The following is a 16,933-nucleotide window of genomic DNA, read 5'->3' as shown; positions in this document are numbered from 1 at the left end:
CTCGTGCATGCTAGGCGAGCGCTCTACCACTGAACCACAACCCCAGCCCCCATTTCACCAATATTTATGTCATAATTCAATCTTTACCCCAATGCTGGGGATCTCACCCACAGCTTCATGCATGGTAGGGAAGTTCTCTGCTGTTGAGCTACACCCCCAGTCTTAAGATTTTAAGTTTAGACCCTCATTAGGCTTGGGAAAATATGCCTAAAATATAGAACATTTGATAATATTCAATGTTTCCACATAAGCAGGTATGGACAAATGATAAAATTGAGTTATTTGTCAAGTAATAAGCTTCAACACATTCACTAGAGGAAAAAACATCAAAAAAGCTATGACTGATATATTTGTATCCCCATAGACTACAGATACATAGATAAAGCAACTACAGAGTTACATGAGAGGGTGCAATTAAATTAGAGAGAACTGTTACCTCTGTCCAATATTGTTGTTTGGTTTCTGTATCCATATGTGCAAAACCCCCTAAGACAAGAGCCTTCATCAGTGTCCTCTGCACAGGACTTGACAAGAAATTAAGAGGGGGACTGCGGCTTGCAAACTGCTTAGCTAGGTTCCACCAGTTTTCACACTGAATTACTAAGTTTGCCCTTTGGGTAGAAATAATAAAACATATATTACTTTCATATATATTAAGAAAATGAAAATTAAAGATAACTGGATTTTTTTTTGAGGTGGGGATCTCACTATATTGCTCAGGCTGGTCTTGAATTCATGAGCTCAAGTGATCCTTTTGCCTCAGCCTCTCGAGTAGGTGAGGCTATAGGCATACACAACTACAACCAGCTGGAATTAATTGATCTCAATCAATTTTATAATCCGCAAAATACGGATAAGAATAGTTACAGCAACCCTCAATCTCATGCTGACTGATAACTGAGACTGATAATGATTAAGTGAGATACCATATATGAAACTCTTAGGACAATATGTAGCAAATTATAAGAATTTGATAAATAGTAGCAATGGCAAGAGTATTACCAACAATAATGATACTCATGTACAGAAAGAAAAATTAAAGTATTTTCAGATTTGCTATAGAAAGCACTAAAAACTCTACAATGTTAAGAGTTTAAGTATCAGCTGTTCTCATCTTTAAAGTTGGAGATAATGCTAACAGGATAATTGGAAAAAAAAATCAAATGAGAATATTCTACACTCAAGTGTTTTTTAAAAACTATGAATTACTAATAAGACTTATGTTACTCTTAAGGTTCTCTGATGCCAAATCTTTGAACAGTCAATGCAATCTTCAATTATAACACAAGAAAGCCCCATCTACATTTGTCGAGATAGCGTGATAACATCTTTAAAAAAACAACAACAAAAAAAACACTACCATAAAAAAATGTAGCATCTATCTGGACTTAGACCTGCAAACTACTCCCACACATACACCCCCATGGCATGAGTGTCTGTGTGCGTGCATGCGCTGCCCCCCAGGCTCTCCAACAATGGGTTTACCTTTCTCTTCTTTCCACCAAAGTGACAAGGAGCTGCACAGTATCATTTGCAAGGTCTTGCTCACTACTCCAAACTGAGAGGTTACTGATGACTTTTTGTAAGAGGTAGCCAATAATCCACTGAGAACCTTCCGTATCTGCTCCAAATGCTGTACTGAATGGCAGACTTATCTTAAGAGAGAAAACAAATGTTGTGAGATCAGAAATATCAATCATCTGAAAAAATAATCCACAGAAAAACTGAGTCTAAATCCAAAGTAGTGCTTATTCACATTAATTTTATAAATTATCAATTTCTTAAGTCCAAAAAGACATTCTCAATTCACTCTTTATTTTCCAATGTGATTTTTCTGTCAACTTTATTCTCATACTAACACACTAGAATGAATATATTACTCAATTTCCAAATAGCAGTCTGTTATCTTTTTGTTGTGGTGGTTGTACCAGAGATTGAACCCAGGGATGTTTAATCTCTGAGTTACATCCTCAGCCTTTTTCAATTTTTTGAGACAGGGCATCACTAAGTTGCTGAGGCTGGTCTTAAACTTGCAAACCTCCTGTCTCAGACTGCTAAGTCACTGAGGTAACAGGCATGTACCACTGTGCCCAATTTTGTATTGTATCTTAACACTGGTAAAATAAATAAACTAATAATGAATGTGCTTTAAGAAAAGCCACAAAATAGCAGAATTCTCAGTTGTTTTCAGTGCAGAAAAATGTTCCAATTCCATTATGATGAGAGAAATCAATAAGAAAAATATTCTCACTTTTATAACTATCATCATAAATCCAAAGGAAGTGTAGAAGTTTTACATTCTGACCTGATCATACAGTTTTTCATCCACAAGGAGATAAGTCTTGGCCCAGCGTTTTAGAAACCAAACAATATCTTTGCCCATTTGAGGGCTTAGTAGGTGAGTGAGATCTGCTCTTATTGCTCGAGATTCAACTTCTGAAACTCTTAGAACAGCAGACAATAGCCTGTAGGTATAAAACAGAAGTCATTTATTCTTTTATTGATTCAGAGGTTGTCTAACTATATTTTTTTCCTAAAAGTCCATTTTTGTTCTCAAGTCTCTGGGTTTAGGCCAGTAAATACTTGAAAATATCATCAACAGGACTGTAGACAAATGCTTTACAATATTTCTAATGAGAATGACAAAGTTGGAGACAAGATAAAGAGAAGGAAGAAAGTCAACACTAGAGACATTATTGCATGTGCAAATCTCAGCATTACTGTCTAAAGATGAAAAATGGAGAAATATATAAAATTAAATGTTCAGAGTGCATGCCAAATTCTTTCAGCATTCCATCACTACCTAAAACTCCCTTGGTAGGCACAGCATGTGATTTTATACCATAAAACACAAGATCTGTTATGGTATAAGATCTGGAACTGACTCCTCTAGAATGTCTGCAGTACCAAGCCAAATCTGATAGTCCTCCGTTTCCCATTAAACATGATTCCTAATAGTATTTTAAAATAAGAATCTTGCTATAAAGATTACATAAGTGCACATATTGTCATTGTCCCCACTACATAATTCATATGGCCAAGAGGTGTCAATAACATAGTATGATATTTAGGTAAGTAAAAATGTCTTTGTTCTGGGAGTGCAAGATGGGCACATAAGTCATATATATGTTTAACTTGACTTTAGCCAAAAGGCAAAGAAGCAAAGGATACAATAAAATAACTTATTATAATAAATTTAATAAATACTAAATAGCAACATTGTGAATCTAATCACTGAGGTTTGGTCTTTGCTCCTTTCCTCACCACTCTCAAGACTGAAATCTTTGTAATGAAATCAGATGAACATGTTTCCAGCTTCAATGTCTCAGAAGTACTAGATGATGCTGACCACTCTGTCCTTTTGAGAAAACTCCTTCCCTTGGCTTCCCCAGCACCACACTTTCCACATCCCCCTTATCCATCTGCTCACTCTTTCCTATTCTTTAATGGCAGCCTCCTCCTTTTAAGTCAGAAGGTTTGTAAGGTTCTATCCTAGAACCTTTTCTTTTCTCACTATCCATGAACTCCTAATACAACAGTGTTCAAACTTTCAAAATTTATTTTAGGGGGTATGTAAACAAAATATTCCAATAACCTCATTATTTCATTTATGTTAATATACCAAAATTTCCCCATAAGATTAAATAATTTGGCAACACAGTGGCTGAGGAGAATTGCGAGTTTAAAATCAGTCTCAGCAAAAACAAGGCACTAAGCACCTCAGTGAGACCCCAAATAAAATACAAAATAGGACTGGGGATGTGGCTCAGAGTGAGTTCCCCTGAGTTCAATCCTCAGTATCTCCCCGTGTCCCACCCCCAACAACAACAACAACAAAAAGATTAAATAATTTTAGACCATTTCCAGCCTACCAGAATTCTAAATAAATGGTTACATTAACACTATATGTTTATATACTAGAATTCAATCAGTGTTCTTATAGCTAACACCATCTATTTAAAAAGTGAACAAAATTTTCTTTCACTTCCAATTCCCTACAGAACATTATCCTAATATAATAAATATATATGCTATATTTGCTGATCATACTATGATACAACTGTCTAGGCTAACACAGTAGTGTTTTCTTTCCCATGTATCTCTGAATAAATATTACTTATTACCAGGATAAGTCACCATTGAACACAATTTGGTTTGTATTTTTCATTTTAATGGATAGAAAACAGTGAAAAAACTTGTTCATATTAATAAAAAGAAGGTATTTTTAAAACTGCAAGGTCACCCAATTATTTGAATTTCTTCTAAGGAATATGACAAAAATCACAGAGATCTACCATCAAAAATTATTTTAATAATCTCTTAGCTGACACTAGATTAGGTCCTATTCAATACTACATAATGCAATGGGATGAACTTCCTAATTGTACACTCATTCTAATAAACACTGAACTATTTGCACCTGCTCCTTTATTTGGCACTCTGTGATCTTTTATATACCTGCCAATCCCCACAGTAAAGTCAGAATGAGAGAGCTTCCACCTTTCTTTTGTTAAGTAGAAGAAAGGTGAATAACCTGTAATCCCAGCGGCTTGGGATGCTAAGCTGGGAGGATCATGAATTCAGAGCCAGCCTCAGCAACTTAGCAAGGCCTTGAGCCACTCAGTGAGACCCTGTATCTAAATAAAATATAAACAGGGCTGGGGATGTGGCTCAGTGGTTAAGCATCCCTGGGTCCAATCCCTGGTACCAATAAATTAATAAAAAGAAAGATAGACAGACAGACAGATAGACAGACAGACAGACAGCAGCTCAGGTAGTGGTCTGGCAGACAGAGGGGAGCCCCAAGTGCATTCTTTCATCCTTTCTATCTCCTCTCCACCACATCCAACAATTAGCATATGCCTGGGAGCTCATTCAGACACACCTCTCAAACCCAAGGGACTTTTTCTACCTTCACTCAAAAACTACTAACAAAATGCTTCCCAATTTGCTGTTATCCTTTAACTCTATCTTCCACAGAACATCACCTCTAAACAACTGGATAAGTTCACATCTATTGCAAATCCTTTCCCCCAGTTTCACTCCTACCTTATGAGCCCACGTATAGCACCCTCCCTGCCTCAACCTCATCTCACTCACCAGGACCAGTGCTCCTCCCATCACATTCACACACTAGCCACACCAAGTTTTCTCTCTCCCCACCTTTGCTTCTATCACTGCCTTGAGGACTGTTTGCCTTCCTTTCATTCTGCAAGTAGAAGTCCCCTGCCAGTTGACTAGGTACATCCAAGTGTTCCTATACACTTTATTATATCCTCAGATCCCATCACAAAGGGGAATTGAAGACACTACTGATCAAAATATCTTCTATTTTTGCTATTCCAAGATTAATACCTCAATTCTACTTGAGTTCCTTAAGAATGCTATCTGAAAATACTGTATATTCTAGACAGCACTCAGTTTCCTAAATGAATCCTGGATTACATTTGCATTTCACAAACTAAAAGTCAACACAATCAATCAGTGTTTTTAACTTTTTTCATGGTTGACTTTTCTATGGTTGATCTGATCTGGATACCATCATATCCTTGAATTACTGCAACTAGCTACATATCTGGTCTTTTCACTTTCATCATTCACTCTTGATACAGCAGAGTAATCTTTTTAACACACAAGTAATTTTCCTGCTCAAAACTGTGTAATAGCACCCCAGTTCACTCAGAGCAAAAGTGAAAGATGCTATACAGTTCTAAAGACCTTATCTAATTTTTTCTATTTTCCCAACACCATCTCTTACAAAATTCTACTTCAGTCTGCCTAGTCCACAATGGCTTTCTTGCTGTTCCTTGAACATGCCAGATATGCCCAGGACATTGGTATAAGATGCTGTTCTCCTTGGAATGCTTATCCCCCAGACATTTTTATGGTTTCCATACCATCCTCAAGTCTTTGCTCTCAAATCACCTCTAAAAAAGGCTGACGTACATCACACCGTTTAAAACTAAAATGATCCCTGAAGTCTTAACTCCTTATCCTCCTACTCTGCTTACATTTTTACCCACAGCATTTACTGTTTTCTAATATTATTTTACTTCTTGATCATCTCTCCTTTACAGGGAGCTCTATAGGAGGAGTGAATTTTTTTGTTTTATTACTGATATATTCCAAGCATCATTAAAGTGACTACTACGTAGTTAAGTACTCAATAATTATTTGTTAAATGGTATTTTCTTCAATAAAGGTGAACTATGTTTTTGGTAAAACAAGGAACATTTTTCCTAAACACCAGTTAATTTCACATTTAATTCTTTGGATTAAAAAAAAAGGGGGGACTTTTTTTTTTTTTTTTTTTTTTTTTTAGGCAGGGGGTGCACAACCCTCCATAGTCTGTGCTCTCAGATACAAAGATGTTTTGCTCCCACACTGATACCTGGGACTGGAAAAAATTGAAAAAGCACTTAAAATACAAGGAAAGCACTCCTAATGGTACTACCCAGGCAAGAAATATGACAAAGAATACATGACAGCACCCTGAAATTAGTTGTCTTTGAAATTAACATTCACCATGAAACAAACCAAAGCAAAAGCACTGATTTCCACAGATACTGAATTTAAAGACTATAGTAATCCCAGAGAATGATTTAAAACTTTTCAAATAGAAAGTTGTTATTTTAAAGGAAATGAATTCCCAAAGATTTCCTTGATATCAGCTTAGTATTACAACTTGAAAAAAAAATCACTTTTTCTTTTGTAGAGATTTAAATGATGCACATGATTTTTCATTAAGAAAAGAATAGAAGGGATAGCAGCTTGTTTGAGTTACTGATTTTGCAACTGAAAAAAAAAACTAATTTGTTATCATTACTGACATCTCTGACTGTATTCTTAATTTAAATTGAAAATACTCAAATTGAAAATACTATTTTCAAATCCACTTTTAAAAGTATATTTATTTATTCCATATTTACCCCTTCTTAACGTCACCATTAAAAATTATGAAAACTTGCCATTACTATTGGGAAGACTAAAGTGAATCCTCTCTCATTGGAGGCACTATTCTACCTTGTAAATCCCCCAACAGGGTCTCATTGTTTCACATATTCAAGATAAATGTTTCCATTTTATAAGAAAAAAAATTAGTTTTCCTTTGGAAAGCCAAAGAAATGTACTTTTAGCTTTCATGAACAATAAACACCTATTAACGTTCACCTGGTTCCTAAGAACCTCAAATTCCTGTTTCCCTCATTAAGGGTGCCTGTACATACCTCAGTACTATTTTCTGGTGGACAAGTGCTATGTTCATAGTACATTAGACCGAATGTCTCTTCCAAATCTCCTATTTAGAGTAATTTTACATTTATTTTCTTCAGTACTAGAAATAGCTGTCAATTCCCACCACAGTGGTGTTGCCTAAATAATACTGAGTACTTGCCATCCTTTTGTATTTCAAGGCTTCTCCAAGTTTTATTTTAGTTCGTGTATCCGATTTACAGCGTGCCTATCCCTCTGTTCATCTACCCATCAACTCAAAATTTATAAAACAGTATAAATTACAAGAGCACAGCTATAGAGTTCATATTACCTAATCACAGAATCTGTTCTGTTGTACCCTGGGATGGAAGAAGCCTTTTCTCCTGGAGATCCCAAAATTTGAAGTGTTGTATTAATGTCAACTTCAGATGAATGCTTAATGGAATATTCCATTATTTCTGGAGGTATTAGCGGAGTCTCTCCCTGAGTATCATCAGCTAAGAGGTAGCCTTCAGTTTAAAAAAAATTAAAAATGAACACTTAACAAATCTACATTTACCAAATTGCACTATAAATGTTTTCAGTTTTATTTGATTTATATACATCACATAAATTGATGTAAAAGTAAATCATAACTGTTAATCTGTTAATTTAAAGTTGGTGAGAAGAAATTTTCTATTTCTCAGATTATCAACCCTCAAAAATACAAAGGACAAATGTTTTCTTTATCAATTTTATAATTCATAGTGACATGTAGGCATTTTAATGCACTACCTTTTAATAATTTTCAGTAATATTGTCTATAAAGTTAATATGATTTCTATTATTCATACTAGAAATCAATATTAAAGAATGCCTTTCCAAAAGTCAAAATTTTCCCTGATTATTTAAAATAAACACTAATAGTATGGTGGTTAAGAAAGAAAATCCTAAAAGCCAGACTGCCTACATTTGCACTCTGGCTCCAAAAATTAATAGCAATGTGACCTTGGTCTACTTTCTTATACTCTTAGCTTCTTTGTCTGTTTGATGGGGATAATGATGATGATGGTAACAGTAACAATACTTAACAGTACGATTTTGGTAGAGTATGATGAGATCCACATGAAACATTTGGTGTGCAATAGGCAATGAATACATGTTAGCCAGTATTTAAAAAAAAAAAAAAAACATCCAAAGCTCTGTGGCAAATAACACTATACCCAAATTTTGTCCTATATTATAAATAAACTACTGTTTTTAATATATCAAGCTTCTTTTAGAGCTTAAACTGTTGACAACTACATTTTAAAAAGAAAAACTAACCAACCTGTAACTAAAATAAGCCAGTGAATATCTTCATAGAGATCATCAAGCATTTTGTTATCAATGGTGCTTGAACCAGGTGAAGCAAGTAATTGTTGCTGATGTCGCTGTAACTGACCATGGAGTCTTGTTACTCTTTCTTCTAATAAACTAAAAAAGAGGAAAAAACAAAACAATTAGCTTCATGAAGTTCAATCCACAAAGATGAAGAACAATTTATAACTTCCATATACTAGATAATATAAATTAAGATGTTAGCACAAAAACAAATATACAAAAGTATTATAGTACACAATTGTTGTCATAGCACCATAGGAATCTAATTTACTATTTATGACACAGAAGGAAAACAATGCTTTACAAACAATCAAGGTTTACAACAGGCATTTGAAAACTGGTTATTCCAACTTTTTATGATATGGGTCAAATCGTTTCTCATACCATGTTTTCCATAATCTCTCTGCCATCTATGCTGTAGTGCCTGGGCTCCAAATGTATAAGCCAAAGAATGCAATCATGAGTATGTTTCTGTCCATTGATCCAGTGTGCTGGGATACGGGGTGGGGGTGTTTAAAGTCTTTAAACACTTTAAGTGCTCTCCGGGGAATTGTGAATACAGAATATTTGCTCCATGGGGTTTCTTTGGACTGTGTGTACCTTGTCAGAAGAGGTATACAGTGTTCTGCAGCAATTCTTCCTAGCATTCCTACACTGGCTAGTTGATCAGAAAACTGGTCTCGATCATCTTCTTGAAGTTCACTTATTTCTTCTTCCTCACGAGAGGCTACACCATTGGCAGTCTATTACAGGTGAAAGAAAAAAACAATTGAGGAAATGTACTATCTTGTTCAGGATTTTTTGAGGCCCTATAAAATAGCTTCAAAACTGCATATGGAAAGAAGAGCTGGACAAAGTCAAACTTCAGTGCAGCTATCCAGGAACTCCTTTCTAACCATGGCAACAGCTCTAGTGGTTATCAAAAGAGAGGCACAACACAAAAAGATGTAGAAATATCACTCATCAGTGCATAAAGTAAACACAGCTAACTTCATACCCATAACCCACCTCCCACACTGGAGAACTTCACTTGTCAATAAAATGATCTTTTCACATTCCTGGTCCTTTGGATATAAGAAATAATTCATTAGCACTGCACAACTAGCGAGACAGAGGTAGGAAAATGAAAGCTGAAAGGAGAGGACTATAAGTAACACACTCCCCCTCCACCAATATAAGAACTCATTTACACAACAAGGGCCACATTTGCACTCAGCAAATTTCCTCAGGGGGCCTATCTTAAATGTCTAGTTTTATATACTACTTAAGATGAAACAGCCTATGATGATTCTTAATCATCATATTTTAACCTGGCTTAAAACTTACCAAATTCCTTGTGCCATCTGGAGCAGCTAGGTGGCAGTGAATATAGGAATTAAAAACTTGAACTGCATGTTGGGTAAAAAAGCCTTTGTGGAAATGTTTGTCATCTTGGACCAAAGTTAGCCAGGACTCCAACAACTTATCATATGCTTCCATGTATACCATATCATCCTTATCAAGCTAAAAAAAAAGAACATTCATAAAACAAATATCCAAAGAAAGAAAATGGGCATCATAAAGAATCACACAGTTTATAAGTTGTTCCTTAAAAAATGATGATTCTTATTGTTTTAATTAAACTTCTAAACTTTTTCTAACTTACTCTAAATAATTGTTAGGCAATCTGAAACTACTGTTTATTTTAGAAGACTACCTGTTCAGGACATTTTGCATGTATTTTCTTTTCTTTTAATTTTTTTTTTCGTTATAGTTGGACACAATACCTTTATTTATTTATTTTATTTATTTTTATGTGTTACCGAGGATCGAACCTAGCGCCTCGCACGTGCTAGGCGAGCGCTCTACCACTGAGCCACAACCCCAGCCCTGGAGCATGTATTTTCAAGCAAAAAGAGTCACTAACATTTTTCTAAAGTAAAGAAGAAAAAATGTGGGCCTGGGGTTGTGGCTCAGCAGTATAGGGCTTGCCTAGCATGTGTGAGACCCTGGGTTTGATCTCAGCATCACATACAAATAAAATAAATAAAGGTACTGTGTCCAACTACAACTTAAAAAAAAAAAAAGAAGAAGAAAAAACTGTTCGAATAAAAAGATAAAATGGGCACTTCCTATCTATTTTCTTTTCCTTTTTTTTTTTTTTTTTTTTTTTTTAGGATGATGTTGGAGCTAGAACCCAGGGCCTCTACATCTGAGCCACAGCCTTGGCCCAATATTTTTAAATGATTTTAGGGAAAATGAAGAATGATAAAAATGAATGTCTCCTAATCAGCAGAACTTCACAGACGTTCCTTAACAAGATAACTCTTTTATAATAAAAATGATAAACAAATTGTCCACAGTAAAAAAAAGTATTGTCTTTCAGAAATATAATATCCAATGACTCAATTCATAATATTAGGGAAGTATCAAACTGTCTCTTCATAGAAGAAAAATCAAAAGGTACAAGTAGATGAAAAAATGAGAATAACCCAGATCTCTCTCCAGGCTAAAACGTCTAGCCAGCTTGACTGGGCCTTTCCACAAGAGTACCATGCAACTGTACCTCTAGTGATTCGAACATTAACCAAACCATGATGTTACACACACACACACACACACACACACACACACACACACACACACACACAATTTTCTGCATGGTCTTAGTGAAATTACTAAGCTTGCTATTCCTAATTTCCTTTTCCCCCATTCTTTCTTACTCATGAAGAACTGCTGTTTCGGGGTTAAAGTTTTATACCAAAATTAAACTACTAAAAATAAGGAGAAATTTCAGAGAAACAGGTAAGAGAGATGATCCACATCAACAGGCTAATTTATAGAGATATTTGTGGTACAAAATCTCCCTGGGCAGAGCTAATTTGCTAAAAAGTCATTTTACCTTTAAAAGTTGCAAAAGCCAGGAGGGAGGAATAAGCTAGGAATTTCACACAACAGAAAGAATGCTGGTGGATCTGGAGTATATAGGGATAGGTCCTGAAAGAACCTGAAGTGAGGATGGGGGTGGCAGGAAAAAACAGATTCAGAGAGACTTGAAAGGAGAATAGGTTTTCTTCTAATTGCAGCAAAAAGCCACTGCAATGTTATAAACAGTGATGATAACACATGATACAGCTCTTTAAAAGAAAAGCACACTGCCTGCACTGCAAAGTATGATGGTGACTTGGGCCAGCAGGGATATGTTGACAAGTGGCCAGACTGAGTGAAGACTTTGAAGGAAGGAAACTGAAAGTCTGAGGGAAAAGAGAAAGCAAAGGTGGCATCTGAAATTTTATCTTGATCTGGAAAGATGGTGGTCTATTTCCTAAAATGCTAAAGACTAAATGAAATAACATGTACAAGGAAAGGAAGGTTTCTCTTTTGGACATGTTCAGTGCAAGATGTAAATAAAAAATTCAAGTGAGACGTTCAATTAACTGATATATATCTGCAATCTAGGGAAGAGGGCTGGAAATACAAATGTGGCATAGTTATATATATTTAATTTTAAAATCATAAAACCAGGAGCATTCACTTAAAAGTAAGGTGTTGGTAAAAAACTAAGGACAGAAGAGGGAGTACAAGTCCAGTGGCAGAGTGCTTATCTGGCATGCAAGGGGCCCTAGTTTGATGCCCAGCACCACAAAAAAATAAATAAAAATAAAATAAAATAAGGACAAAGACAGAGCCCACATAGGGGCTTGAGGAAAACACTGACACAGAAGAAATACCAGGAATGTGTGGTATCAAATAAGCCAAATGTGCAAGGACAAGAGTTTGTAAACACACATAGAATATCTTAGTCTAGTGTGTCAGAGCTATTCTTTTCTTCTAGTTTTGATTTTATCCTGATTCTATTTTGCAAGTTTTAAAAGACCATTTCATTTTAAGTGTTCTTTATGTAAGTTACAAGAAAGAAGTCTTATATGGTACAAAGAGAATTATAAAAAAAGACTTCTAATATTGTTTGAACTGTTCTGGAATTACTTTCCGTCCTTCTAAGAGTTAACCACTCTTTCAAAAAAGATTGCCTGATTTATGGGAAAAGCAGCTGTGATAGAAGCCTAATGGAGGGGGGAAATGCTTGAAGGATTATAAAAATTAAACTAACTTCCTTAGGAATATCTACTGAACAGAAAAGTCACATGGTGATTTACATAAAAGAAAGTTTGCTATAGCATTACTTAAAATAGTAGAATAAATAGTAAATTGATTTACTGAACCCTTTCTCCACTGTGTACCAGTTAAGGACATAAGAAATGGATCATAACATTAATGAAAAGCAATTATTTTAAGTCTAATTTATGCTTTAAAACCTAGAAAAAAGTATATCAAAACTGTTAGAAGATGAAATTACAAGTATTTTGGTTCACATCTAGTTTTTTTGCTTTTTCAACAAGTATTAAAATTCCATAATTAGAATTTTTAAAAGTCCTACATGTGAATCAAAAGATGCCAAGAAAGACTGTCACTCAAATGATAACACAATTCCAGCTTCTTCTCATCAAAAGAAACAATCAGTGAGGTGAATAGAGAGCCTAGAGAATGGGAGCAAATTTTCACTACACAGGATATATCAAGAACTCAAAAATCTTAACACCAAAAAAACAAATAACCCAATCAATAGATGGGCCAAGGAACTGAACAGACAGTTCTCAGAAGAGGATACACAATCAATCAACAAATATATGAAAAACTGTTCATCATGGCTAGCAATTAGAGAAATGCAAATCAAAACCACTCCTAAAGATTTTATCTCACTCCAGTCAGAATGGCAGCTATTAAGAATACAAACAACAATAAGTGTTGGTGAGGATGCAGGAGAAAAGGCACATTCATACATTGCTGATGGGACTGCAAATTGATGCAACCAATATGGAAAGAAGTATGGTGATTCCTTGGAAAACTTGGAATGGAACCACCATTTGACCCAGCTATCCCACTCCTCAGTTTATACCCAAAGGACTTAAAAATATCTGACTTAAAAACAGCATACTACAGTGATACAAACACATCAATGTTTATAGCAGCATAATTCACAACAGCTAAATTGTGGAACCAACCTAGATGACCTTCAGTGAATGGATATAGAAAATGTGGTATATATACACAATGGAATATTATTCAGCATTGAAAAAGAATAAAATCATGGCATTTGCAGGTAAATGGAGAGTTGAAGAATATCATACTAAGTGAACCAATTCCAAAAAACCAAATGCCAAATGTTTTCTCCGATATGTGGATGCTGATACATAATAAGGATTTCGGGTGGGGTGAGGGAGCAGGGGAGGAATGGAGGAACATTAGATAGGGCAAAGGGGAAGGAGGGGAAGGGTGGGGGCAAAGGGGTAAGAAACATGGTAGAATGAGATGGACATCATTACCCTAAGTACATGTATGAAGACATGAATGGTGTGACTCTACTTTGTTTCCAGCCAGAGACATGAAAAATTGTTCTCTATATATGTACTATGAATTGAAATGCATTTTGCTATCATGTATAACAAATTAGAATAAATAAATTTTAAAAAAACAATTCTATGTGATGGAATTTTGGGATAATCTTAACATTGCATAATTGTTTGAATTACTTTTTCCATTTTCATAACATTAGTAAGGAAATTCAAATTATGAACGTGAAGAACAAAATAAAAGTGAAAACTAACAACTTATAAGAAATTGACAAATTCCTACAAAAATCTGTCTTGGCAAATTGGATCAAGGGATAAAAAGAAAAAAAAAATGAATATTCCCATATCTAACCACTTGAAAAATTTAGTTAAATTTTTCCCCCAAAGAAGAAAAGTGGTAGAGTGCTTGCCTACCATGTGTGAAGCACTGGGTTTGATTCTCAGCGCCACATAAAAATAAATAAAATAAAGGTATTGTGTGCATCTACAATTTTTTTTTTTTTTACTTTTCCCAAAAAGAAAACACCAGTTTCAGTGGATTTATGGGTAAGACCTACTAAACTACTCAGAACCAAACAAAAACAAAACAACCAATTTTATACAAACTGATAGAAAGAGATGAGTCTGAGAGTAACATGAGAAGCTGGTTTCGCTCTGATACTAAGCAAATCCAACAGTGCATTAAAAAAAATGACATATCATGATCAAGTTGGACTCAGATCAGAAAGGCAAGGTAATTTTTGACATCAGAAAAATCTAGACATATGGGCTGGGGTTGTGGCTCATCGATAGAGCGCTTGCCTAGAGCGTGCGGGGCCTTGGGTTCAAGCCTCAGCACCACATAAAAATAAATAAATAAAATAAAGATACTGTAAATGAATGGATAAAAAAAATGAGGCATATATACACAATGGAATATTACTCAGCAATACAAGAGAATAAAATCATGGCATTTGCAGGTAAATGGATGGAGTTAGAGAAGATAATGCTAAGTGAAGTTAGCCATTCCCAAAAACCCAAATGTCAAATGTTTTCTTTGATATCAGGAAGCTGATTCATAGTCGGATTAAGGAGGGGGAGCATGGGAGGAATAGATGAACTCTAGATAGGGCAGAGGAGTGGGAGGGGAAGGGAGGGGGCATGGGGTAATTAATGATGGTTGAATGTGATGATCATTATTATCCAAAGTACATGTATGAGGACACAAATTGGTGTGAGTATACTATGTATACAACCAGAGATATGAAAAATTGAGCTCTATATACGTAATAAGAGTTGTAACGCATTCTGCTATTATATATATAAAAAAGAAAGAAAGAAAAAGATGGAAAGATTTCCCTTGTTCTCAGATAAGCAGAATTAATATTGTCAAAATGAAAAAAAAAAAAAAAAAAGATATTGTGTCCAACTACAAAATAAATCTTTAAAAAAAAAAAAAGGGCTGAGGTTGTGGCTCAGTGGCAGAGCGCTTGCCTAACATGTGCGAGGCCCTGGGTTCAATCCTCAGCACCACATGAAAATAAATAAATAAAAATATAGGTATTGTGTCCAACTACAAGTAAAAAATAAATATTTAAAAATAAATAAGCAAAATGAAGATATTGTGTCCATCTATAACTAAAAAAAAATTAGTTAAAAATTTAAAAAAAGACAAGAAAAATCTAGATATGTAATTTACCACATTAATAGATTATGCAGATAAGCTTTTTTTTTTAATTTTTTTTTTTTAGTTCTCAGCGGACACAACATCTTTGTTGGTATGTGGTGCTGAGGATCGAACCCGGGCCGCACGCTTGCCAGGCGAGCGCGCTACCACTTGAGCCACATCCCCAGCCCCAGATAAGCTTTTAATTAATATCAATACCCACAAAAGACAGCTCAACATCCTACAGCAAACATTGTTCTTAATGATGAAACAGAAAAGGTATCTTCTATTACCACTTGTTTTCATCAGTATACAAAGAGGAAAAAATAAACAATTACAAATACAAATTATAAAGATTGAAAAGAAAAAAGCAAATTCTCATTATTCAGAGCAGATATCATCATCCATAGAAAATCAAATACTCTGAAGACAAACTATCAGCTGGGCACAGTAGTGGTGTGCTTATAATCCCAACAACTCAGGAGGCTGATATAGGAGGATCATTAGTTTGAGGTCAGCTTCAGGAACTTAGTGAGGCCTCAGCCACTAAGCAAGAACTTGTCTCAAAATAATAAATAAAAATGGGGTAGGAGCCAGGCAGTGGCATGTGTCTGCAATCCCAGCAGCTTAGGAGGCTGAGGCAGAAGAATCCCAGAATCAAGAATTCAAAGCCAGTTTCAGCAATAGGGAGATGCTAAGCAACTCAGTGAGACCGTCTCTAACCACAATTCAACTTGATGAACTGAATATTTACATGGAAGAACAGAGGACCAAATATATTCAAGACTCTTCTGATGGAAAAAAATGAGGTGATGTAACATGTCTACCACCTAGCCAGACTTCCTGTTAGGACTGTTATACAAAAGTACAGAAATAAACAGAAATACCCACTTATACATGAAAACTAGGTATGTTATAGCTGTGGCCCTGTAGATCATCAAGAAATAAAGTATTGCCATGTGTGGTGGAGCATGCCTATAATCCTAGTGGCTCAGGAGGATCATGAGTTCAAAGCAGCTTACCAAGTCACTAAGCAACTCAATGAAACCCTGTCTTTGAATAAAATAGAAAATAGGCCTGGGGATGTGGCTCAGTGGTCAAGTGCCCCTGAGTTCAATACCTGGTACCCCCCCTTCACAAAAATTAAAAAAAAAAAAAAGAAAGAAAAAGAAATAAAGTACTATTCAATAAATGTGCTGGAAAATCCTGTTATCCATGTAAAAAAATTAAACTGGATTTCTACTTCAGTTCTAAGATGATAATATAATGAAAGGCAAAATATGAAATATTTAGAAGAAAACACAAGAGGTAAGGTCTAACAAAA

The 16,933-nt window shown here is 35.2% G+C and overlaps 1 protein-coding gene across 2 annotated transcripts in view; it reads right to left on the bottom strand.

Annotated features, from left to right (window-relative positions):
- The window catches only part of XPO4 (exportin 4), a 129,286-nt gene that overhangs the window by 16,116 nt on the left and 96,237 nt on the right, over window positions 1-16,933 (bottom strand). For both annotated transcript variants that reach the window (XM_081288741.1, XM_081288742.1), the window contains 7 exons: window positions 9,901-10,077; window positions 9,175-9,317; window positions 8,522-8,667; window positions 7,544-7,721; window positions 2,306-2,465; window positions 1,486-1,655; window positions 437-611 (listed from right to left, as the gene is read on the bottom strand). In XM_081288741.1, the coding sequence (XP_081144867.1) occupies window positions 437-611; window positions 1,486-1,655; window positions 2,306-2,465; window positions 7,544-7,721; window positions 8,522-8,667; window positions 9,175-9,317; window positions 9,901-10,077 (1,149 nt within the window). The remainder of the gene's footprint in view (window positions 1-436; window positions 612-1,485; window positions 1,656-2,305; window positions 2,466-7,543; window positions 7,722-8,521; window positions 8,668-9,174; window positions 9,318-9,900; window positions 10,078-16,933) is intronic.

The sequence above is a fragment of the Spermophilus citellus genome (assembly GCF_964194105.1).
Source record: "Spermophilus citellus genome assembly, chromosome: 1".
Taxonomy (NCBI): Eukaryota; Metazoa; Chordata; class Mammalia; order Rodentia; family Sciuridae; genus Spermophilus; species Spermophilus citellus.
The sequence above is the reverse complement of the archived record's forward strand: the minus strand, read 5'-3'. Positions and strand labels throughout refer to the sequence as shown.